The sequence below is a fragment of the Aedes albopictus genome, chromosome 1 (assembly GCF_035046485.1).
Source record: "Aedes albopictus strain Foshan chromosome 1, AalbF5, whole genome shotgun sequence".
Taxonomy (NCBI): Eukaryota; Metazoa; Arthropoda; class Insecta; order Diptera; family Culicidae; genus Aedes; species Aedes albopictus.
Genome location: NC_085136.1, coordinates 76,553,619 through 76,579,771, shown reverse-complemented (window position 1 = coordinate 76,579,771; position 26,153 = coordinate 76,553,619). Strand labels below are relative to the sequence as shown.

The 26,153-nt window shown below is 44.4% G+C and overlaps 1 protein-coding gene across 3 annotated transcripts in view; it reads right to left on the bottom strand.

The window, feature by feature from the left end:
- Nucleotides 1-767: 767 nt before the first annotated feature.
- Nucleotides 768-26,153, bottom strand: part of LOC109422047 (uncharacterized) — an 88,891-nt gene continuing 63,505 nt past the window's right edge. For 2 of the 3 annotated variants that reach the window (XM_062844879.1, XM_062844880.1), the window contains exons 2-6: nt 14,956-15,350; nt 14,415-14,497; nt 4,237-4,361; nt 3,203-4,159; nt 768-3,010 (exon numbers count right to left, since the gene is read on the bottom strand). In XM_062844879.1, coding sequence (XP_062700863.1) covers nt 3,917-4,159; nt 4,237-4,361; nt 14,415-14,497; nt 14,956-15,179 — 675 coding nt within the window. In that variant the 5' untranslated portion in view covers nt 15,180-15,350 and the 3' untranslated portion in view covers nt 768-3,010; nt 3,203-3,916. The remainder of the gene's footprint in view (nt 3,011-3,202; nt 4,160-4,236; nt 4,362-14,414; nt 14,498-14,955; nt 15,351-26,153) is intronic. The other variant, XM_062844878.1, reaches the window with a different exon arrangement.

The window sequence follows — 26,153 nt, the reverse complement described above, 5'->3', positions numbered from 1 at the left end:
TATTCGACCACGAAGAAACCAGAAAAGACACCTCCGTCGATTGATGCAGTCAACGCATCCGGTGAGCCACTGCGACGACATGCATGGCCTTGAGATGTGTGAAGTATGCTTTTCTTCCATGAACTGCGACAGTCGAGCACCCAGAACTGTGGCTTGAAGCTGCAATAGAGGTATGCATTGCTTCCTCAATGGAGCCACCATCGTTTTCGCAATAACGAGTACACATTCTGGAAGCCCACTAGTGATCGACGTCCAAAAATAGGCTACTGCGAGGTACGCACATTCATTGGTATCCACAAATACATGAAGTTGAAGTCTTTTGCTGATGCGGAGACATAGCGAGGACATCCGGTGCCCTGTGAAGGGGAAACCAGACGGACACCTGATACAATTTCGTCCGTAGTTTGATCTCATATGGAACCGTCAAAGTAAAATGTTGTCCAATGGAGGACATGTTGGTTGACGTTCTGATGAAGTCTCCAGCTCAGATTAAGATCCGGAAGACAAGAGAGAAAATAAGCCTGCAGCACATCCTCTTTGAGAAGGAGCGTCGAAGTAGGCACATAGGCAAACCAGGAAATTAAAAGGTGGAAACAGCCATTCGATGGATACTTGAGTAGCATGGAACGACCAGTACAGCGTTGAACATCTACCAATGGAGAGGATTGACAGAAAGGACGCTCATTTACAAGTGCTTAAACCACCTTATGCCCACAATGCTTTCACAACTACAACAGCGCAATCACCGCAACCACTCCCAACCTGAGTTAAGTTTTTATAATTTAATTTATTTCCTTCAGGTTTCTTTATATCAGTTTTGAATTAGGTTCTGGTTGTTTGTTTCATCTCTTATTCTTCACCTCTTTTTTTCCTCTCATTAAACGATTAGGTTCTGTTCTGCTGGTTTTACACACTGCTCTTTCGTTCTCTCGCGTTCTCTCCGCGATCCAGGTAGCGTCTGCCTTCTGACTTCTTCTACCAAACATCGCCTTCGACCCATCCATGTCCACCACATTCACAAACCTTTCTGTACACATTCGCTTATCCGCTTTTTCCGTGTTTGTTTTCTCTGGAATTTTACCTACCGAATCCAGCTTCCGATTCTCTCCCTCTCGCTCCCTCATAACTGTTGGGTACGAGCGAGCGGGTGAGGTGATGTACTATTTATCGAAATTACTACGTGACTTCCCGCTCTTTCTCCCGCACGTTTCGCGATTCTTTTTCCCTTTCCGCCACCATTTGCTTCTCACCACACTTCTGTTGTGTTTTGATCGATTCTCATCTCTTTTTCTGACTACTTTTCTGTGTATGCTCTGCTCGCTTGTTCGTTATCTGCTTTTTTATTCTTTTGTTTAGTACGAAAATATATACGTTTAATAATCCTTTTGTGTGTGGTGTGTGTTTGTGTAATTGTTTTTTTTTTGTTTAATGTCTGTTCCATTTGCTAAGTAAATATGATCCTTTTATAGTGTTTTTTTTCATTTGCTCTTAAATAGGATTTTTCTGTTTAGTTAGCTTCTCTTTCATGCTTCTTAAAGATGTTTTGTTTTGCGTAGTTTGTAAGTAGTTCTGCATAAAAGTGTACACAAGTTTTTCTTTTTGTTTGTTTTCCACTAAATAGTCAATGATGTTCGATTTTTTTTTCTTTTTTAAATAGAGTAGTGAGTTGTTTTTCTTATGGAATCGTAGTGAAAAGTTTTTGTTCTTCCTATTCTGTTCGTAGTTTGTAACACATTAGTTTTCGTTTCGCAGTGTGATGTTATTACTTGTTGTTGTTGCTGTTTTTGCTGATTTGGGATATCGTTTGGGTACACGGTTTTTTTGTTTGTTGTTGTCAAAAGTTTTACGGGAGAGCGGAGTGGCGTGCAGGCGCGTGAAACTGTCGTTCTGCAACAGGGATGTTTGCATTGAATTTTGTTAATCCCTTGATTATAATATTCTTTTTGTAGCACATAAAGCATGCTGATTTTCCAGTTTCGTTAAACTATTTCGACACTTTAAACATTAGTTTATTTTTGTTTGTTTTCAGTTGTTTAATTAATATGCTTCAACTAACAATCACGTGGTTCTGTTTAGTTACGATTTTATGTGTTTTTTTTTGTTTTCACTAAAATGTTTTCAATTTTTCCTGCGCCTACTGCGTAACAGCGATTACTAGACTATTCCGTTATCGCCGTAGCCTACTTTACCGACTGAGTACCTGACGATGTGTGTGTGTGTTCTTGTTTTCTTTTCACGATTCCAACAGACAGACAGGAGGTGGATTCTACAGTTCTAATGGATGTGTGACTGACTCTCTGTATATGCAATGCTTGCTTTGATTTAAGAAATAATATACACATTTTCAAAACATCGAGTGAAAAATTCATTCCTACCGCTTCGTTATTCGTACCAATTGCTCGCACATGGTAAGCCGTGGTAAAGTTTGACGTTTGGAGTCGATAACGATTCTTGTAGCAGTCTAACATAACACATTATTAATCGAGTGAATGTCTGATTACTTTTGGTGGTTCTTGGTTCATTCGACCAGTTGATATCTTCTTCTGAGAAACAAAGTTTATGAGTTCATTTTAGTGAACCACTGAGCATTCAATGGTCTGATCCACCGATGAACTGAATTCACTCAGTCCGAGAATTTTGCCACTAGAGCGTCGCCGATTTCAATCAGAATTGGATGATTCAGACTGGCAACGGCCCCGCTCTAGTGACAAAATTCTCGGACCGAGAGAATTCAGTTCATCGGTGGGTAAGTCCATTAGGAAGTCATTATTTCTGTAAGTATAAATAATGTCAAAAGGAGCTGCCAAAAACTCCCGAAGAAGACCACGGCTTATCCATGTTCGCACCTTTTAATCTAGCACTTCAAAATATCATTCCTTCCCTTGCAGATGTCCGAACCTAACATTGCTCTTAACCTCAATACTAATCGTAGTTGATTACCATTGTTTTGTATGCTTTAGAATATATGTATAAATAATCATAAAGAAACTGAGTCTGTTAATTTAAAATCCTTGTGCTCATTCTGCGAATGGAGTGACGTGAGAAAAGTCGGAGTCGTATATCGAGATGAGGAATCCACTCTCGAATGAAGTGACTCACCGTGTAAATCAAATGGAGAGTCACCTCATTCGAGTCGAGATTTCTCACCTCGATATACGACTCCGACTTTTCTCACGTCACTCCATTCGCAGAATGAGCACACCTATATATAAAACATAGTTCGGTGGACCGCCATCGGCTGCTCTGTCCACGATAGGATCCTAACATTCCTACCCTGCTCTGGCCAGGGCCAAACCGGCACCGAACCACCCTCGAAGCATTATTTGTCCTAAATTACAGTAAATTGTTACATAGGTTTACAGTTACACAGAGATACATAATCGTATTTGTTTCCTTTCCACTTGTTATGTAACATTCTCTCGCTCATCTGTCATTCCGGCGACATCTTTACACGGTCACCACACGGAAAAATAAAAATAATTTAGATACTCTTTTTCTTTTGTAAAGTAACCTTGACTCTTGCTTACTCTCTGGTCCTAATTTCCGACTGTCACTAATGTGAGAATGTGAAAACTAAACTAACTTTGCAACTTAAAATTGGCGTTAAAAAACTCTTACAAAACGATGTAAACAAAGAAAAAAAAACAATATTTTTCGACAACGACGAAAGCAAATTCCTCCGATCCTCTCACTCTCACACACACACTTGCAACCTCTATCATCGCAACCGAATAACAAAAACCATCATGGATACTCACACGCACACAGCCAAACCGTACGTACACAACTCCCCCCCTTCCCGAACGGCTGCGCCTACTACGCGAACTAGTCGTCGTTTCGCGACGCGACGCGACACGACAAAAAGAAAACCGCCCAACAGCAGAGCAGATACAGTACAGAGCTGCCCTCTTCCCGATTACTGTATTACGCAGCAGGCGCACTTTTTCTTCTTCTTCTCGTCGATGACGACGTGGGTCGCCGACTGGGGTCCCGCTATCACCTGGTTGCTGACCGGGGTCGTTGTGGACGTCGTTTGGGACGGCACTGCCGTCGCCCCCTGACTTCCGCCGTTCTTGTGAGGCGAGCCGTCCGCCGTCGCCGCCGCTCCACCTTTTTGAGGAGATTTCGTTCCGTTTGGTTGGCTTTGGAGTTGCGCCGCCTGAAAGAGAACACACACGGAGAATGTTTAGAGGGTCGTTTTCTGAAGAGAGAGATTTGTGAAGGAGAATGGCTTACATCGAGCTTTGTCGCAACGCCGTCCACCACTGTGCTGCCACCGTTTTCCGCCGGGTGACTGCTGTCCTTTGGTGCACTACCGTTCAGTAGGTTCTGGTCGCCGGTCGGTGTGATTGGTTTGCCACCTGGAAGAAGACAGAGAAGAGGAAACATGTAGTAAGGCAGCATACGTTTCTTACGTGACAGTAAAATCGACATTTTCTGACCCCGCTCCCCCTCTCGAAGCGTTTCATAATTTGTGGGCGGCGCCTAATCGTAATCGTTGAGCAACTCAATAAGCTGATTGGGTACACCAGCTGGCGAAACCACATCAGCATGGACCTCACGCAAGCCAAGGTCTGCTTGCTCCTCAAGTCGGTGGAACTGGCCAAAGAAGGAGTACTGCCTTCCGGACGAGGAACAGATTGCGGTCGATGCGTGCAAAGAGGAGAGGTCCATCCAAAGGGACAGCTTCTTCTTTGTTTCGGCAATGGCGGACGAAATCACGTAGCTCGCCGGATCTGTAGGGGAGAGGGCACACCAAGTCATGGCTAGAGCTGCACGGCCGAAACACGGCCGACACCTGTCGAAGAAGTTCGACCGCTGAAGGCAAGAAGCATCCGGCAGTGGAAGGCGGACCGTCGAGGATGACGGGGATGGCCAGCGCTAATAATCAGGCTCCTAGGCCGGTTACGAAGCGCGCAAGGGACGAGAAAACCAAGCCTCAAGAGACTGACCCCAAGGAGATCAGGGGTCAATGCAAGGAGAACCCTAGGATCCCGGTACGTAAGGAGAAGCCACTGAGAAAGAAGACTAAGGCAGCTCGCAAGCACAAGAACACCGACACGCTGATCTTTAAGATCGAGGCGGAAACGTATGCCGAGGTACTCAGGGCCACGAGGAGCGAAAATCGTCTTGCGTCGCTGAGCGCGGATGTGAAAAGCATCCGACGTACCAGAACAAAGCGCTGAAGAAGGAGGCGGCCAAAACATGCGCGTCCTACAAGGCACAGGGTTCTGGGTGAGAAGGTGCCGGTAGGAGCGCTGTTGGCGAATGCGACTCTTCAGTGTAAAAACCTAGACGAGGTCGCTGAACGCGAGGAACTTGCAGGCGCCCTCAAGCAGAAGTGTGAGGTGCATCAAGTGCATCAATCTGCCTGCGATAAGGCCAGGCAGGCGCGCAGATCTCCACGGTTAAGCTCCTTGTAGGCGAGCCTAACAAGTCGATTGCAGACTGGAATCCAGAGTTAGCTGGACAGTGTGCCTCGGCATTTATGTGCCGCTAAAGGCGTGCTTCAAGGGGTGACTCGGGCATATCAGGAGCAATGCCAGTAAGTTCCTGATTACGGAATACAGGCGCGCGCGCGATGGGGCTGGTCAACGAGATGGTACACTCATAGATGACCACGGAGTAGAAGTGTGCTGGTGGCGACGGAATTCTATCCTCTTAGTAGGGCCGGCTGACACTGACCTGAAACGACGGATGGGCTAATGTCGGAGTTGCCTTCCGTCCCATAAAACCTTGGAAAGGCCTTAGAGTACGTTCCCTATCTGTACCCAGCTTAGGAAACTAACTGGGTGGAGGTAGGCTCAGTTGAAGAACCCTCATTAGCGCTGATTCTGGCTCTGAGCTCAGATCATATAAGGGCCTGTGCCAACCCGTGGGTGGCCTTTCTGCTTGCATAGATAACCACCGGAATCCTCGGGTGACTACTTCAGTAGCAGAGAGGAACTGCGGATCTTAGGGGGATCCTTTTTGCAGCGATGGATACATTTATAATCAAAGGAAGCGGAAACGAGAACACTGAGGGCGAGGTGATCAACCTGTTCGCGAGAGGTGGACTGGTTAGATCACCGACACAAGCGCGACGGTAGAATCCCCTCAATTACCGGAACGAGTGGTAACGAGGAGCAGTTCAGCGACTGAGGACACGCAGATAAGTGGAGCGGAACTCACGCGTGCGCTGAACCACAACAGGGATGCGAACCCTTGGAACCCTTGGACTACGGTTGGTAGAAAGAGGAAAGAAAAAGTTTTGAGAAAAACCAAGCCGAATCCTGCTCGTAAACGCACGAGGGGTGAAGCACAGGTCCTACGCAGACGTGCTGCGGGCTATGCGAGGCGAAAATCGTCTCTCGGCGTTAGGCGCGGATGTCAAAAGCATCTGGCGCACTAGGACCGGTGAGATGATGCTGGTGCTAATGAAGGACGCGATCAATAAGGGCAGCTCTTATACGGCAGGAAGAAGGGCCCATATAGCCGAGGCGGTAAACGCACGGGTATTCAGCATGACCATGCTGAGGGTGACGGGTTCGATTCGCGGTCGGTCCAGGATCTTTTCGTAAAGGAAATTTCCTTGACTTCCTTGGGCATAGAGTATCTTCGTGCCTGCCACACGATATACACATGCAAAATGGTCATTGGCAGAGGAAGCTCTCAGTTAATAACTGTGGAAGTGCTCATAGAACACTAAGCTGAGAAGCAGGCTTTGTCCCAGTGAGGACGTTACGTCAAGAAGAGAGAGAGAGAGAGAGAGAGAGAGAGGAACCAACGAAGATAGATCAGCTAACACAGCTGAACCTGAAGAACTGTGAGGCCGCACAACAGCTCGGGTTACAGTCAATCTCGAAGTCAAATATGTACAGATATCGCCCAGCTAGCGAACCCATACCGCATCCCCCAGACAACGGGAACTGGGTAGCGGATACGGCTAAATTAGCGGCGATCTGTACAACTGGTCGGTTTTCAGTTCAGGAAATTATTTCCACGTCGAACGAGGGCTTCACACTAACGAAGATCAGCATGTACTTCGGCAGCTGCTATGACCCCTACTTTCTTTGAATGACCGATAGATCAGTTATCGTCCGTCCATGCTAGATTCGCTATCCAATGCACCGGTGGGATTGAGTCCCATGGTAATCGGTGGAGACGTCAACGTTGTGGGGTATGAACAAAGCTGAGTAGCATTTCCCATGCGTGTATTTCCCCTAGCAAGCATCAGTGACAGCCAGCACCATGACGGGGTCGTCGTCAGTGTGATGCTGCCTCTTTGACGAGTGGACTGTTGGCGGAGCAAGTCGCCATCACCGTGAGGTTCCGTATTATGCCAAGTGATTCTACTGCAGTTTGCTAAGATGGCTGGGAACGGATTGTTCCAGTGAGTTGCCCGGCATTCACAAACGTCTAGGAGGATCTAACCTTTTGGAGTTCAGATCTAAACGCTAACTCAGACTGGATGGTCGACGACAGGTACACGCACAGTGACCATCTGGCGATTCGGTACAGGGTTGAACACGGAGGAAGATGGCCACGGCCGAGGGTCACCGATAGCTTTGGGGGATCGCTGACCTCGCGGTTCGACAAGCCAGAATTTGTGGAGCGATCGCTCATGGAGGGTAACACCGATGATCTAGTCGGAACCCTAAGCCATGCATGCGACGCCGCAATGCCAAAGCGATCCCTACCCAGGAATGGACGCAAACCGGTAAACTGGTGGTGTCCAGAAATCGCAGAACTCCGCGCATCCTGCCTAAGAGCTAGAAGGAGGATGCAAAGAGCTCACATAATAATGGAGTATAATGGAGCGAAGTGGAGGTCTACAAGGCGGCTAAACTGGTATTGATGAACAAAGAGATTAAGGCTCATAAGAAGGCGTGCTTCTAAATTCTATGCCAGGCAGTCAACACGACCCCTTGGCCCACAAAGTAGTCATGGCCAAAATGAAGGTTACGCCAGTGCCCCCAGAACGCTCGCCCGAGATGCTGCAAAATACCGTGGAAACGTTGTTGGCGCGCCACGATACAAGACCATGGACCCTCGTCCCATATTGCCAAACTGGTCATAGCGAGGTCGCCCCGGTGACGAACGACGAGCTCATCACAATAGCGAAGTCGCTTAATTTGAACAAGGCTCCGGGTCCGGGCGGTATCCCGACAGTAGCCTTCAAGGCTAGCCCTGACATGTTCAGGATGGCTATGCAGATGTGCCCTAGACAAAGGCGAATTTCCAGAGAGGTGAAACGGCAAAGATTCTACTGCCTAAACCCAGGAAGCCACTTGACGTCCCGATCGACGACGACGGACGCTATTAGGGCAGTAACCAAAACGGCCGAGATAGCGCTCCAGGAGAAACGTAAAAAATGTGTACAACAGAGAAAATGGCGGGCCGAACAAAGGCAAGTTGAGTTGCTAGCTCCCTCCCCATCTACCTCGTCATCCAGGAGCTAGAGTCTGTAGTCCAAGTCCCAGCCAGGACCTAAGCCTCCAGGGAAGAAAGAACAACTGATCCCTTTGGAGCCGGATTGTTTTGCCTTTGCTTACCATTAGAGTGTACACATGAACGCTCCCCCTCCTTTTCGAAGTTATCCCTAACGGGCGTACTGCGAAGGTTAGGAAAAGAAGAAAAAAAGAATTTAGTGTGGGTTTCGACACATAATCCAAGAGGTAATGGAATTCTGAGTAATGTCATTCTTGGTAATGGAACTCGGGGAAATGTCGTAGAGTCGCAGGTGAGCGCCCTGACGATGACAGTAGAGGCGTCTCTTCAGAAAATCCTGGACGAGATCATCGAACTGGAGAAGCTCGCAGCCGCCTCAAAGCAGAAGTGCTAGGTAGATGCATCAATCCGCCTGCAAAAAGGCCCGACAGGCACGAAAATCTTAACGGTTCAACTCCCAGTAGGGGATAGCAAGGGCAGGAGTTTGATGAACCTCCCACCCCCCCCCCCCCCCCCTTTTCGTTCAGCCGTGTAGTTGCCGGCTAAGAATAGAACTACGGATGACCCACACCGATGGTAAGAATCCACCGAACGGGGTATCAGTAGGTCGGCTCCAGAGGCACGTTCCCCTCCATTTGGGAAATTTGCGCCATTGTGACATTGGGTATCCCCAATTGACAAGGTCAAGGTGTCAAGCGACCCGTGCCGAGGAATGAGTGATCAAGGGGGTGAAAAAAAAAGATGTTCGATCGTTACATGGGGTACCCCTTACAGGATTTTGTTCCTTGGGGCCGTTCATAAACCACGTAGACTTTTTGGGGGGAGGGGGGAAAATTCTGGCCAACGTCTACGCTTCATACAAATTTTAAAATTTTTGTATGGACGAAAGTCTACGAGGGGGGAGAGGGGTTTGAGATGGTCATATTTTAGTCTACGTGGTTTATGAACAGCCCCTAATGGTAAATTTAAAATGATACTGAAAACGCATAGGTAGATGCTGTGCGAACAATAACCGAAGTTGACTGCTATGTGGCAACGGGAACAAAAACGCAGAAGAGAGACCACGAAGAATAATAAAAAAAACCGGGGGGATGGGGGGGGGGGAGCCTGTTGGTCGAAGGACAGCCACCGAAGAGTGATTTTTATCGTCAAATCGACCCCTCCCCCCACCTTCTTCGTCCAAACTAGGCCAACGCAACAGCGGTAGCGGACAGTTATGCCATTGGGATAACACTGTGTCAACTCTTCGGCCACGCAACAGCTACTCGACGCCCGTGCCCCGATCGGCTCACCGGTTGCGTGCCGCTTACCCCTCATCTGTGCAGCTCGCTTGCCGTATCCCAGACGCTCTCCAGAAACTACACAATCGCTCCCCGGTGGTGTCACTAGTCGTTCCGGTCGTCTGCCATGAGCCAGATGCTGCGTTCGTGCAGTACTCCAAGCGCTCTCCTGCAACGCCCCTTCGCTTAGCGATGGCAACCCCCTCCTCGGGATTCCACGACCGCGCACCTGTTGCTTCCGGGCCCTCAACTGACGCTCTGGCCACCTCCCGGCCGCATCCCTGCGACCACTCCAACAACGCACCAGTAGCTCACCTGCGGTGCAACAAGCTATCTACGACCGAACGCCTGTGACTCTCCTGGCAGGTTTCGACCGCTCCTAGGACGTGCCGAAGACCCCGTCCACCAGTACGCGGACCGCTCGCAGACCGCCGCGACAACATGTAAAACACCCTATGTACTAGCACCTTGATCAGCCGAATTGCAAGATTTAAAGTAAATTTTTCCTATCCGAAACTCCCCCTCTACTTAACGCCGTGGACCCGGGAGATCAAAAGACGCCATTGAGTGCACACCCCGGAAGCGACCGTGGCTGTGACCAGCCACGTAAGCTCAAGTTACACTAATAAACCAGCACCATACACGGACCGTAACATAGATGGTTCAACAATACCGCATACTGTTCGAAATGTATCCCGAATGGGTGGTTAAGCACTTCTTATGGTTATCGTTTATGCGGGATAGTCCTCGCCTGGCACAACGAGTGCTCTCGAGGTCAAAAGACGTTTAACAGCAGTGTTGGGGTAATCCGATTTCCTCCCCGGGTAACTTATCGAGTGAGGTCATGGATGGAGCGTGCTCAATGAGGACCACCATCGTCTTTGCTTCCTTGAAGTATAATATTAGCAAGAGCTTCAATCAAGACTTCGTAAGTCGATGATGGCGGCCAGTCAGAACCACGAGAAACTCGTAACAACTGCGGTAGCGGCAGAACTCGTGAATTTGAAGGATCCAAAGTCTATCCAGACAGAAGACTTTATTTTCGCGAGTAGCCTTAAAAGTTTGGCGGATACTATTGCTTACGACATGAAATCGCAGAAGCGTGTGAGGCAGCTGTCACGTGAGGAGCTACCAGGCGGTGTCAGCAAGGCTAGGTGGCTGTTAATCTCAACAGTCGGCAGTAATGCCGGTAAGTCGGGCACCATCCAGGCGTCCCGGAAAGCTGAGAAAGTGGGCCGGAAAAGGCCGGCTCGTCCCGGATCGAAGGGAACAGGGAGTTGCGGTCATTGCTAGGTCCTCTGCATTCACAAAGTAGAGCGAATCACGGAGAGGACTCCCCTTGGATCGTAGTTGAGCGAAAGAGGAAGAAAAATAAACCCCTAGATATTGAGGAGCGTAGGGACACCAAACCCAGAAGGCGTAAAAGAGTAGGTGACACAGTAGGGTACACTTTTGAATCGCCACTGTCACGTCGGTTCGTCGGTGATTATAGCGCGGAGCGGATCAATACCGAATACCCGCCGGCAACGGCAACTGGGTCGCGGATGGGCGGCGATATAGACGATGGGTAAATCGTTGTAACAGTTATTAAAAGACTTAAGTCTTATGTTGCATATTTTGTCAATAAATAAATAAATAAATAAATAAATAAAACAAAAAAAAAAAAAATACCCCGTGCAGAAGTTGGTGTCTACTACCCACGAAAACTTCGTGGTTGTCAAAGTAAACGGGGTCTTCTTGTGTAGCCGCTGTGCGCCTACGCGGTAGTCGATCGAGCAGTTCACGCAGATGCTGGATGGATATGACGACCATGCTGATTGTGCGAAAGGCAGTGATAATAGCGGGTACCTTCAATGCCTAGGCCATGGAATAGGGAAGCCGTTTCATGAACCAGCGGCGTCAGATCCTGCTAAAGACACTGGCCATGCTAGATGTCGACCTGGCGAATGTTGGTAACGAGAGTATTTCATGGAGTATCTTCAGTCAAAACGGCGCGGAGTCGATTATCGACGTTACTTTCAATAGTCCTGGCATAACTCGAGAGTAGACAACGGCTACACTTACAGCGATCACCTGGCGGTTTGTTACAGTATCGACTACAACAACAGCATTCAGCGCGGAGAGGAGGTAGTCCTTGGCCTCCTTTCGTAGGACAGCCGGGGACTGGGGCTGGCGATGAGGAGAGGGTCACCGATGTGGAAGTTGCGGGGATAGCTAAGTCCCTTAGCGTAGGTAAGGCCCTAGGTCAGGACGGAGTTCCGAAACTGGCCTTAAAAGTAGCTATTGCAGAGGCTTCCGAGATGTTCAGGTCTGCTATGCAGAAATGCCTGGACGAGGGAGTTTTCCCAGAAGTATGGAAGAGGCAGAGCCTGGTTCCATTGCCAAAGGCGGGGAAACCACCCGGAGACCCGTCGGCATATAGACCAATATGCTTGATCGACACGGCGGGGAAGGTGCTCGAAAAGATCATCCTCAATAGAATGTTGAAGTTCACTGAGGGCGTAAATGGTCTCTCGAGCAACCAGTATGGCTTCCGGAAGGGGAGGTCCACCGTAGACGCTATCTTGTCGGTTACAAAAACCGCCGAGAAAGCACTCGAGCCTAAGAGGAGGGGAATTCGCTTTTGCGGGGTAGTGACTCTGGATGTAAGGAATGCATTTAATAGCGCCAGTTGGGCTTCTATTGCTGATGCGCTCTTGCGTCTGGGGATACCGGAGTACTTGTACAAGATTCTCGGAAGCTACTTCCAGAATCGCGTACTAGTATACGACACGGAGGTGGGTCGGAAGTGCTTTCACATAACCTCAGGAGTCCCGCAAGGTTCCATCCTGGGTCCGGTGTTATGGAATGTCATGTACGACGAGGTGTTGAGGTTAGAGTACCCAGTGGGAGTGGTGATTGTCGGATTTGCCGACGATATTACGCTCGAAGTCTACGGTGAAACGATCGAGGAGGTGAAGTTGACTACCGACCACTCGATCAAGGTTGTGGAGGCGTGGATGCGGTCCAGAAAACTGGAGCTGGCTCACCACAAGACAGAGGTGACGGTTGTTAACAACCGGAAGTCGGAGCAGCAGACGGAGATCAGTGTAGGAGAGTGCACTATCCTGTCAAAGCGCTCCGTCAAACACTTGGGCGTGATGATCGACGATAAGCTTACCTTCGGTAGCCACGTCGATTATGCCTGTAAAAGAGCCTCCTCAGCTATTGTGGCACTGTCCCGGATGATGTCCAATAGCTCAGCGGTGTACGCCAGTAAGCGCAAGCTTCTGGCTAGTGTTGCTACGTCCATACTTAGGTATGGCGGCCCGGCGTGGGGTACCGCGCTAAGTACTGAATGCTACCGACGGAAGCTGGAAAGTACTTACAGGCTTATGTGTCTGAGGGTTGCAAGCGCGTACCGTACCGTGTCACACGACGCTCTCTGTGTCATTACTGGTATGGTGCCTATCAGCATTCTTATCAGTGAGGACATGGAGTGCTTCGAAATGCGCGGCACAAGAGGCATACGCAAAACTGTCAGGATGGCCTCTATGGTCAAATGGCAGCGCGCGTGGGACAGTTCCACCAAAGGAAGGTGGACCCATAGGTTGATACCGAGGGTAGATAGTTGGATTAATAGGCGCCATGGGGAAGTTTCATTCCACCTGACACAGGTCCTTACAGGTCATGGTTGCTTCCGACAGTATCTACACCGTTTCGGGCATGCGGATTCTCCCGAATGCCCAGTGTGCAATGGTTTAGAGGAAACGGCGGAACACGTTTTGTTCGTGTGCCCGCGTTTTCGCACAATGCGTGACCGCATGCTTGCCACATGCGGGGAGGACACAACTCCGGACAACTTGGTCCAGAGAATGTGTAGGGATGAGATTAGCTGGAATGCCGTTTGAACGGCTATTACCCATATCGTCTGGGAGCTACAGAGGAGGTGGTGCGTGGACTCGGAGAATGGCTAGTTCAGATGCGGTACAAGAGGTGGTCCAGGGGATTGGAGTCGGCTTCGTAGGTTATACCGGTGCCCTGCGATCCAGATCGACCCTTACAACGATTAAGTGGCCGCGGAGAGGAAGTCCCGGTAGCGGTGCTGTCGTGGCGTGCGTCTACTGGGTTGGATCCGAGCCCGCGGTTGGAAAGGGGTCCCCGGCAAGGGTCGAGGAGGGTAAGACCCTGCTGTCTGCAACCTTCGGGTGCATCTGATAGGGCCTGAAGATAGTGATACCCTTCCCTACGGGCAGGTCAGATCGGGTTGCACGTGGGCATCAGTTCTTGAAGTCTGCAAAGCAGTTGGGCGCGGGCGGGGTTGACCCTGCCCGCCTTCCGAGGACAAAAGGAGTGGTGAGGACCATTTGGGAAATTGGCTAAGCGCCAGCATGCTACCATGATGGACTCTCCAAATCGAGTCATCGATGTTCGTTGCTGCAGGCTACGCAGCTAACCTTGAGGGTGCTATGTGCACTAGCCCCTCTCTGAAGCAATGGCTTCTTAGTGGTTCCGGAGAGACGAAGTGTTTGGCGACCATAGGAATGTGTTTTAGTGGGTCGAGGAGAGAGTAGTCCTGGCTGTTCAGGTGTGTTGAGCAGATTACCTCCCCATGGCTTAGAGAAAAAAAGGCGACATCATGCCAAACGGATTCAGAGAAATTTGCGTTAAACCAGATGGGATATAGTTGTTTTTCAAAGCCATAGATTCCATAGATCAACTTACCTTTGATGAGATTGACTATTTCGTCTGCTTCCCGCGAGAGGTCGCCACCGGGCCGGAACGGATTATCCCAACCAGACTCGGTACTGAAATGAGAGCGAAAATAGAAAAGAAATCATTAGTCTCAGCTTTCCAGCTCAGTATTTCCACTTGGTTTTGTTTATTCATTTGTTGCACGGCCGACGCCGCATGTCTGGCAAGGAAAGGATACAATCTCGAAGTAAATATCCGCCGGAAACGCAAACGGGTACAGTAGTCCTAGATGTCGTTTTTTTGCAGTGCAGGATTGGGAAATAGGCTGAAGGATGCTGAAGGCGGAAATTGAGTTTGGAAAAGCAGAAATTTAATTTGACTTCTCTTCCTCGAATTCGTCCGGAATGGCGAGATAGGTAGGTAAATGGAAAAAGTAATCCTACAAAAAAAAAAACCGGAGACGCGACGGAAATCGCGAGGATGCAATCGAGACTGTCGTCGACTGCGGCGCGGGAAATCGATAGACCGACAGAACTTCAGTCATTGGGTATGCAGATAGATAGGTAGGTACCTGTTCAGTCGCGCCAGGATCGTCGTGTTGTGCACATTTTGAAACTGCTGATGATGGGCCGCATACTGGGCCTGGTAGGACGCATTCGGATAACCTCCGGCGGAGGCTGCTGCATGCGCTTGGGCCGCACACTGCTTCATGTACTCCTCCCGGGGTACTTCCACCACGTAGTACAGGGCACCGCCATGGGTCTGGGAGGGCGTCGTCGCCGTCGAGTTCACCATGTCGAGTTCGCTTCGTTAATCACTCGATATGTAGTTCAATTTGATTTCGTTTCGTTCGTTTCGCGTATCAATTTCACGCTCTCTTCAACCGCAAATCACCAAGTCCGTTCGGTTAAAGTCACCATTTTCGCTGGTTTTCAACAGGCTTCACCCACGCACTTGACGTTGATCCTTGAAGGGAAAACTTTGTTGCACTAATCACTAGTTGACTACCCTAGGTTCTGGTTCATTAAATTAAACCCCAACAAGTCAAGCAAATAAACGAGTTATCAACCCCCATCCCATCGCATCGCAGCTTGATTCAACCCCATCAGCAGTAAGAACTGAGAAGGAAAAGACATCAAATGTACCCCCATTGTGGCCGCAAGAGTCAAACCCTTAGCAGTAACGACCAACGAAGACGATGATAGTAGATAGTGCTCTACTTCTTGTGAGTGCCAAAGGATATCAAAGAGACGACTTTTATCGACAAATCTTCACGCCAGGGCTCTAGAAAATCAAAGTATCGTTGGAAGATAAAGAAGCAGTGGTTCACAACCAGCAGCAAACGCCACCTTCCACCCCTAAAAAAGTTCACAGATTTCTGGCTATATTATTTATCTGGCCTATACTTCCAAAATCATGAGGATTAATTCGTCACGTGACATAATTTGGTTCTCCTGATCCTGAGATGGTACTGAAGAGTGTTTCATTGTTTTCACAAAATTTCCGCTGAAAAATCGGTAGTTCAAACATTACACATCGATGTAACACCAGAGAATAATTTGTTATACATATGCTGCGAACGAATACCCAACACTGACTGAAGGAACTTTCAGAGTGCAAAGGCGAATCAAAGACAAGAGCTTTATCGACAAATCTTCACGCGGAGTATAGCTATCATAGAAGGGAACTAAATGGATCGTAAAAACTGAAATTAACAGCTACAAGACTCTTGCGGGAACAATCCTTTCAAGTTAGAGGCAAACTATTTTGAATCAGGCTAGCGATAGACTTAGAAAGATACAAGGTATTTGTTCCCTTTTACACACAGTGCTCTCATTTTCATTCTGCCTGCGAAGCTTTTGCTTATTCTTGTAAGTTCTTTTAAAACATTTTTCATGTTCATAAGTACCACTTTCATCAAGAAGACTTATTAACGAAATACATAATACTCGTGTTTTTTTATCTTTATTACAGAGCCCGTGGCTGGATAATATTCGTTTTTCTTTTGCAAAATATGAGAATTTGGGCCAATGAGTTACGTGGATATATAAACGGTTACACCAAACACTAAAATATTGTCATATACAGGATGTAAGATTCGTGAGTGCAAACTTTTTAAAGGGTGATACAGGACCATAAATGGTGAAAAAATTGTTCTACCTACGCATATGACCAAATCTTAACCGTTACGTAGTTATTGAACTTCCCATGTTTTTGACTCTCATTGCCTTAACTGGCTATAACTTGAAAATGGTCAAACTTATCGCAATTTTCTGACCCTTCTCCGAAAGATTATTGAATTTTCTATCAAATGGCATCTTTGAATCGAATAATTTAGTTGAATAACTAAGTTTTCTAGAGCAAAATAGCTCAAAATAGTGTGTTTTAATTTGTTTTTGTCAATTATTTTTGAAACATGCGTAATGAATTAAAATTCTTTTTTTTGGCAAAGTTCTTTGACATCAAACGTCTATCTCTTATCGTTTTCTTGCAATTTTGATTTAAACATCGCATTTCAGGTCATAAATTTGCAAATGTCAAGGCACAGACAAACAGACGTAACACTCTTCAAAACGGCTTGGCACATGCATTTAACGATCGATTTAAATTTCATTTGATTTGCACGATCGGTCCACCAGATGTGCCAGTGTTCGATCGCTTTGGCATTTGCCAGTGTACACGTTGCTGAATGATGCAAACGAAAATTACAGGCAATTTGTGTAGTAGTGTGCGTGTCAGCAAAACGTCAAATCAAAATCCATCATGGCCGCCAGTGTCGCGCGCGGTTCTATCAACAGGTGGCAGTGTGCTCATGAAAATGACACCGGGCAAAAGTTTTTGATGAATTTTCTCTAAGAGTTACGTCTGTTTGTCTGTGGTCAAGGTAAGCACTTTTTTGACATTTGAATCGAAATTGCAAGAAAACGATAAGAGCTAGAAGTTTGGTGTCAAGGAACAAATTGTAAAGTGGAATAGGGGCCACAATATTGCCAAAGAAATAATTTTAATTTATTACGCATGTTTCAAAGATAATTGACAAAAACAAATTAAAACACACTATTTTGAGCTATTTTGCTCTAGAAAACTTAGTTATTTAACTAAACCAATCGATTCAAAGATGCCATGTTCAATCTCGCCCCGTTGTCGGCGTCATCACTGGCTGCTGCGAGGCAAACCGAGCGCGCGCAGTATTTGGGACATTCAAATCGATGCCCATTGTTCCTATCAACGCAGCACACAATCATCACCATCCAGCGTGCAGCTTTCTGCTTTGGCGCCAATGTAATAGCGCGCCAAACTGTATGAAGCAGTGCGCGCGGTAATTATTACAATTAATTGAATGCCCAATTGTGTTTCCGTACTGGTCCACCTATAAAAGGTGGACCCAATCTTGATGTAAGTTAGATTAGTAAGAGAAGATCACTCCCGAGCAGGCGCGTGCCTCTCGGGGGCAAATAAATATCCAAAAGATTAAATTCCAGTTGTTTTCGTCGTCGTCTGGACCCCTCCTCTCCTTACCACACAACGTTGGATCCGAACCCGGACGAAACATGCCATTTGATAGAAAATTAAATAATCTTTCGAATAAGGGTCAAAAAATTACGATAAGTTTGACCATTTTCAAGTTATAGTCAGAGTCAAAAGCATGGGAAGTTCAATAACTACGTAACGGTTAAGATTTGACCATATGCGTAGAACAATTTTTTTCACCATTCATGGTCCTCTATCACCCTTTAAAAAGTTTGCACTCACGAACCTAACACCCTGTATAGAGGACATATATGACTATAGAAGACCTTAAATGATTCTAAAAAGTTTTAAACCGGTCTGATTCGATTGTCCAGAAATAAAAGATGAAGAATCTTCGGAAATTCCTCCAAGGGTTCTATCGAAAGTTCTTAAGGTACACCGGGGCAAGATGAAACACGAAGTTTGGAAATACATTTCAATACAATTTGGAAATTTTTCCTTCGCTAAAAGATTGTGTGAATCAAAAACATTGTGTTATGGCGATCAAACTGTTTATCATCATTAGAAAACATCATGTTAACTCGCTGTTTCATCTTGCCCCACCCGTTTCAACTTGCCCCGGTGTACCTTACAGGAGTTTATCCAGAAATACTTCATAAATGTCTCCATAAATACTTTCAGAACTTGGTCATGGTTTCATCAGGAGTTCCCCTGAGAATTCTTCCAGCAGTTCTTCTCATTTTTTCATACAATTTAATCAGAAGTTTTTCTGAGAGATCTCCAAGGAGTGCTTCAAGAATCCTCAGAATCCCTTCACGAGTTACTCCAGGTATTATTTAAGAAATTTCTCTGGGTTTTTACCGACAATTCCTCTGAAAATTCTTCCAAGAATTACACTTTTTTTACAAACTCCTCCAGGTTTTTATTACGAGTTACTCCGGAAAATTCTGCAAAAAATCACTGTTTTTAGGATTACTTCGAGAATTCTTGTACAGATTTCTGCGAAAATTATTCTAGGGTCTCTTTCAGGATTTTTTTTTCAAAAGCTTCTCCAATTAACTTTACCAGAATTATATCAGGAAAATTCTTTCTGCAGTCGCTTTGGGATTTTTTTCCAGGAGTCCCACCGGTATTTTCTCCAAGCGTTTATGCAGCAGTTCTAACAGAAGTTCCTCCGGGTTTCAACCAGAAGTTGCCCTTCAAATTCTTCTAGCAGGTCTCTGGAAATTTTAGCAACGATTTGTTACGAGAATTCTTGTAGTAATGCTTCCTGAGAATTCCAGCAACGAAACTTACCAAATGTTAATTTAGAAACTCGTACTGGGGTTTTCAAGAAAATTCTATCAGAAGTTCAGTTATATTTTTTTTCCAGAAGTTCGCCCGGGAATTGCTTTACGAGTTGTGCTGGTATTTTTTTTATATAATTACCTCCGAGCATTTTCTCAAAAAGTTTTTCCAGGAGTCCCACCCTCACAAATTCCATCGGTATTCTCCTGACAGGAGTTCCTCTAGGAATATTGATTGATTAATCCCCTGAAGAAGATCAAAACAAAAAGTGGTCAAAAGTTTGGGAAAATACAAATAATTTCGTTTGATTTCCTCGACACTGTTTAGCCATTTTGTAGCATAATTCTCCAACGAGTGTCTCCAGGAATCCTTCCACAAGCTCCTCTGGTTGTTTTTTTTTTTTCTATCTGGAGCTCCTCTGAGCATTCTTCAAGCAATTCCTCATATTTTTGATGGGATTCTCCGTCGAAAAGAATGTGATAATACCCAGGAATTATTATAGAAAGTGATCAAAGAATTTACACAAAAAATGCTTCACAAATAAGAAGACATACTCCTCTTTGAAATAATTTAAAGAAATCTGCAGAAAAAAAAAATCCCCACATATATGTAGAATTTTTACTGGGAATGTTTTTGGACTTGTTTCATGGATGCCGTATTTATTTTCTAGTAATTTATAAAAATGCTAAATATACATATATATTTACAAATATACATGCCAAATATACAGGAATTGTTGGAAAAAGTTGTGAATACATTTTCAAAGGAATTTTATCAAGAATATCTTCCAAATTACAGAGGGATTTTCTGCAGAGATCTCGTGAAAAGTTCTATCATTGCTCTAGGATCAATATTTCTAAAGCCAAAGTGAAAATTATGTAAAAAAAGTTTGCGCATTTTATTGTAAAAATCTCTATAACCCCTTTAGAGAGTTTACGAAAGAATCTCTGAAAGTACTCTCTTCTAGGGATGTTCTGAGCATGAGGGATTATCAGGAGATGCACTGAAATGCGTAATTGAATCTTAAAAAGAAACGTTTGTAACATTTGAACAAATTTGTAATAATTTCTTGAGTAACTTGTGGAAGTATTCACGTCGAAATTTCTGTAATGACTCCAATATTAATACATGAGAGGTTCCTGGAATGTTTGGAGAAATTTTCGGACGAATTCTAAAAGAAATTTTTCGAAAACTCTGAAGTAATATGCAGAGGAGCTCTTCGAGAAATTTCTGGAATTAATGCTGGAGACTCTATTGGAGCAATTTCAGGTGATACTTCTGCAGAATCAAAGATCCTGAAGTCCTGGAGAAATCCCAGATGGTACTTCTAGTGGTACCCCATGTAGAACTTCTTGAGCATTACTAGTTAGACCTCTCGGGTAATGCTAGGTGGAAACCATAAAAATCACATGTGAAAGTCCTGCAGAAATCTCAGATGAAACTTCTGAAAAAATCCCAAACGGCACTCCTGGAGAAATTTCCAGATAGATCTCCTGCGGGAATCCTAGGTGGAGCTTTTGGGGAAATCCCAGGTGCAACACCTGTAGGGATTCGGAGTGGAACTCTTGGAGGAATCCTAAAAGAAATTGCAAGAAAAACCACTGATAGAACTCCTGAAGAAATCACAGGTGGAACATTCGAAAGAATTCCTAGTAGAACTTCTAGAAGAATTTTTGGTAAAACTCATAGAAAAATCCCTTGTGAAACTTCTGGAGGAATCTTAGACGGAAGTCTTAGAACAATGCAAAATGGATGTGCTGTAGCAAATCCAGGTGGAATTCCAGGAGAAATCTCAGGTAGAACTCTGGGAAGCAATTCCAGGTAGAACTATTGAAAGAATTTCAGGAGCAACCCTTCAACTCGTTCAAGGTGAAAACCTATAGGAATCATATGTGGAACTCCTATAGAAATCCTTAGGAAATCCCTAGGAACATACAAATGGAACTCCAGAAGGAATCCCAGATTGAACTACTGATAAAAAAAAAACAAGATGGAACTTCAGGAGAAACTCTAGGTGAAACTCCTGCAGCTATCTCATGTGAAATTACTGAAGGAATTCCAGAAATTCAAGGTGGGAAATCTGTAGGAATCACTATGCTGGGACTCCTGGAGAAATCTCAGGTGGAAATCCTGGAGGAGTCCAAGGTAAAAATCCTGCAAAAACCCCAGATCCCAGGCGAAATTCCTAGTCAAAATTCCAAAAGGAAGTCCTGGAAAAAGCTCTGATGGTGCTCCTGGAGGAAGCCTACGTGGATCCGCTGTAAGAATCTCAGGTGGAACGTCTGGTGGAATTCCAGGTTGAACGTTTCAAGGTTGTTAATTGATAAATTACCGTTACCAACGATCAATTTGATGACTGGTATAGTTTATTATTGTCGATAACGATAAAGTCGTCAAACGAAAACATCATCGGCGATACAGTTATACTGTGAAGATTATGACTCGTCTCCGAAAAGTTTGCTACGTGCTCTATCTCGGCTCAAGAGGCACGTTCCCCTCTGTTTGGGGAATTTGTGTCATCGCCATTAACACGAGCCTATTCATTATCTGCCCAAGTGAGAGGTAAAGGAATAAAAGATAGGAAGGATAAAAAACAGGTAGGGGAATAGGATCGTCATTAGGCCGCCCACATTTTTGCAAAAGTTGGAAATGTTAAAAGTTCAATATTGCAAAACGATCGTTTTAGCTAAAAAACCATCATGCCAGAATTTTAAGTCCGTATCTCAAGGCTAATAGTCCCCCACGGAGCCTAAAGTTCTCAAAAATTGTATGGGGTCAAAAAAATCGTGAAATTTTTTCGACGAAAAAATACACTGTGCTCAGAGATATCTATTTGTTTCTGAGTTATTGACGAAAAACTACCTAAAAATGAACATTTTGACCATTTTTTGAGATCCCTGAGGAAACCTGTCATATTTTGTCCGATATACGGCGTGTGTATGGGAAAAGTTTATAACAAAAAAATAGGCATCGTCAAATTTTTCGCTATTCAAAAATAGAGGCTTTCAGCTTTCATTTGCAGGGTCCCTCAAAAAAAATCCACCGAGGGATCCCGAACAACTTTTTCAGAATACTGTTTTTCCCCATACAAAATGCACGGTTCCAAATTAATCCCTATTTCTACTTAACAAACATACCCAATTTTTGTAATGAAAAAGTTCCCCCGATGGAATATTTCGATGTTGGGCTTGAATGAAAGCTGGTAGCGTCAACTTTCACGTAGCGTAAAAATTAGCGATGCCCATTTTTTTGTAATAAATTTGTTCTACCAGACACACCGTGGATAACTCAAAAACGAAAAGAGATATCGCGATTCAGGCCGCATTTTTGGCCCTTTAGAGTCCTAAAATCACCGATTTCAGTAGAATAGTGTATTTTTTCGTCGAAAAAAATGCAAGATTTATTTTGACTCCATACAATTTTGGAGAACTTTAGGCCCCGTGGGGGACCACTTAGGAATTGCAATGATATCCGGAGTCCAGAACTGGCAACCAGAATATCCAAGATTACGGCACAAAATTCAAGATGGAGTTTATGTCTCTAAAATCATGAAATTTGGGTATACATGGTATGGGGAAGATGTTCGGAGTCCAAAAATGACAATGAGAATATTCAAGATGGCGGATCAAAATTCAAGAACATTTTCGAAGAGGGGATGGTAAAATCGGGACATTATTTATAATATTTGGAACAGCGAAGATGGATAGGGCTCAAAAGCGATGACCAGAAAATCCAAGATGGCTGCTGTTTGATGCAGTTCTAGGTTCTAAATGCATGCAATATGCTATAAGGAAAACGTCCGAAGTCTAAGAATGATGACCAGTCCAAGATGGTATCATCAAGATAGCGGTACACAAATCAATGTTGCGATTGTTTTATTCAGCCATGCCATAGACAAACAATATAGGGCAACTCCAATTGTTGTGAAACTTGGTGGGTTCGTAGTTCTTCGAAAATAAATAGACCCGTTTTTTTATTTTGTCATTAGAGTGACCAATTTTCAGATAGAGTGGTCCTGAAAATCAAAGTTGATAAAAACTAAGAATTTTCAAAAAATCATAACTTCATAACCAGTTGACAAATCGATTTAATACTTCCTTTTTTTGTTTGAAAACTATTGAATTGTAGTTTTAAGAAAAAATACGTTGAAAGGGCCAAACTGTGTTTTGGGTTTAAAAATATGCAAATTTTTGTTTTTTTTTTGTTGTTTTTTATGGTTTTTGGACCAAAGGTGTTTGGTGTTGGTGGGTTGAGGATTCGGTTTGTGAAAGTGTGACAAGCAATGTATTAAGTATTGGAAAAAAAACCGTACGAAGGGGAGAGGGGGGGGGGGGAGTCAAAAATTCTCAATTTTAGCGGCACCTAGTGGGGAATTTTCCGTTTGACGAAAAGTTTTCACAGACTGGAGCGGGAATCGAACCCACACTCCAAGGCTTACGAAATGGGTAGACGACTGATGACCCTAACCGCACGGCAACGAAGCCCCCAAATAAAAAGCATGCAATGACAAGCAAAGAAAGCCCTTCAATTAATAACTCTGGAAGTGCTCAAAGAACTCTAACTTGAAGAGAGGCAGGCCAAGTTCCAATGCGATCGTAAAGCCAGAAAGAAAAAAAAGAAAAAGAAGAAGAAGAAGAATCCCTCACGTAGTGCCCAAGTGGTCAATAGAGCTATGAATTCTAGACGAACATTTGAAAAGGGCCTATCTGCTTTTTGTAAACAAAAATGTATCTGTCTCTGCAGAGCCCACGCTCATCAACACCCTTAAGAGATAGCTTGAAGAACACTCTTTCTGATAAGGGTGTTGATGTGCCTGGGTGGATGCAGATAGACCCTACAGAGACAAACATATGTTTGTTTACGCAATGCAGATAGGCCCTTTTCAAATGATCGTCTAGAATTAGTTTAAGCGGTTAAGAATAAAAAAACAGGTGTTTGACTTGATTGTGTTTAAGAATGATGGTGACATTTATTGGTGTGAAGGCTTTATTTGTTAACTTGATATAGATATTCAATAGCAAATACGACGGGCTTGGTGGTCTTGTGACTAATGCATTTGATTTGTATGCAAAAGGTCCTGGTTTCATTCCCTGACCCGTCCCGTTCCTCCTACTTTGTATCTTTTCATCTACTTTCCTTCTCGCTTTATTCTCTCCATACACAACTCATGTATATTCGCATGTTAAATAACAATTAAAAATATTACCTATCCATTGGTCCCATCATCGACCAAAGGTGAAAAGATCTCCAATCCTTCACCCCATAACAAACATCCTATCCGTGCTGTGGGGACGCAGAGTGTTCTCGGTCTTTAGCAGCAACAACTATCACACTCTAACATTCCTTTCTCTTCTCAACTGACTGTAAGGACTTGGCCAACCCCGTTATTGATAAATCATGCATGAGCTACTTTAAGGCTATGGGTCGCCAATCCGGAGACGGCGGGTTCGATTCAAGTTTCGTCCGGTCGGGACAATTTTCTCGACTCCCTGGGCATATTATATCATTGTGCTTGAATCACAATAGGGTAAGAAATCAAACTTTGAACTAGTCAAATTGTAATCTTAATTTGAACCATTTCGAAATTCATTAAAACGACGTACTTTTTAGGCAAATATTGTTCCGAAAAAGATGTTAAACAGTTTTCCGTAATATAACCTGATAACAAGGACTTTAAAATCATTGAAAAAATCGTTTTTGTCATGGAAAACAGGCAATTGAAAAATCACTGTGATTTCACCCATTTCCCCCAAGAGAAAGCACATTTTCGGTGCACTCGTACAGCTCATGCATTGTATCACACGTAATATGTGAACACGTCAAATGAAAGCTTATTTATCGTAGAATCGACCAACCGAATAATAATCCGCATTATTTGTCATAAAATTATCAAATTTAAGTAATTCTTACTTGGAGAATGTTATCTTAAGTTGAACCATTTGTAATCTAAATTTGAACTAGTAAACGGGGGCGAGCTTCCAGTGTTGGCCAACAGACTGCGCTAGTGGTTGTTTTGTTTACTCTTGGGGGATGAAAAATTCCAAATTTAGTTTCCAAGTTCCTGAAGAGTTTAAAACATTCTTAGTTGAAATTCCACTGCCTAATGAAAAATAGTTATGGGAATTAGCAGATCCATGTGTTTTTCTATTGTTCAGCATGAAATTTGCTGTTGTGGGAGATGCTCGAGCTGCTGCCGCCAGTAGTTCAAATTAAGATTAAAATTGGTTCAAATTAAGATTAAAATCACTGTTGAAGAATAATCGAATTTTTCAATGAAATTCGGGGCAAATACAAACTTTTTACCACTTAACAGAAAGCTTATACCCGTGGCTTTCATGTACATAAAATTTTGCCGTAGCAAATTATTTCCATGTGGGAGAAAAAAACACTCAAAATTTGCGCTACTTCGGAAAGCTGCAATTTGGTTCAACTTTTGATTACCTACCCTATATTTTTTCCTTCAAATAATGTTTGTGTAATCCTCGAGGGACCAGGTCTCTCCATGTCACTGTTGTGTATACTAAGCTGCATTAAATAATAGGTTTTTATAACCACATTATTAGGATAAATATGTTTGATAGTATTTTCTTCAAACTATGTGTTGTGAAATTTTGACATGATTTGGTTCAATTTTCACAATATTATTGTTTTTTTTTCAGAATTGTCTAAAAGATTTATGAAGGACTGTAAACAAACCATCAGCTGTTAAAAATAATTCAACGCACAACCGAAATCACTTGTAGCTAAAGCATTGCGTTATGTCCAGATGTAGTTTTGAAAAAAAATATGCTAGAAGAAAACTGTTTTTGATTAGAGATCAAGTCTCCTCAATCTCTTATACTAATTAATGCAATGACTGGAAAAAAGTGCTCCAATAACACCAAGTTGGAAAGAGGTAGGCCAAATTCCAGTGGGAACGAAGAGTCGTACAGAAGATAAAGAAAAAGAAGAAGAAGCATGAGCTACTTTAATTGCTAGAATAAGTGAAGTGCGTAGTCCCTATTTATTTGG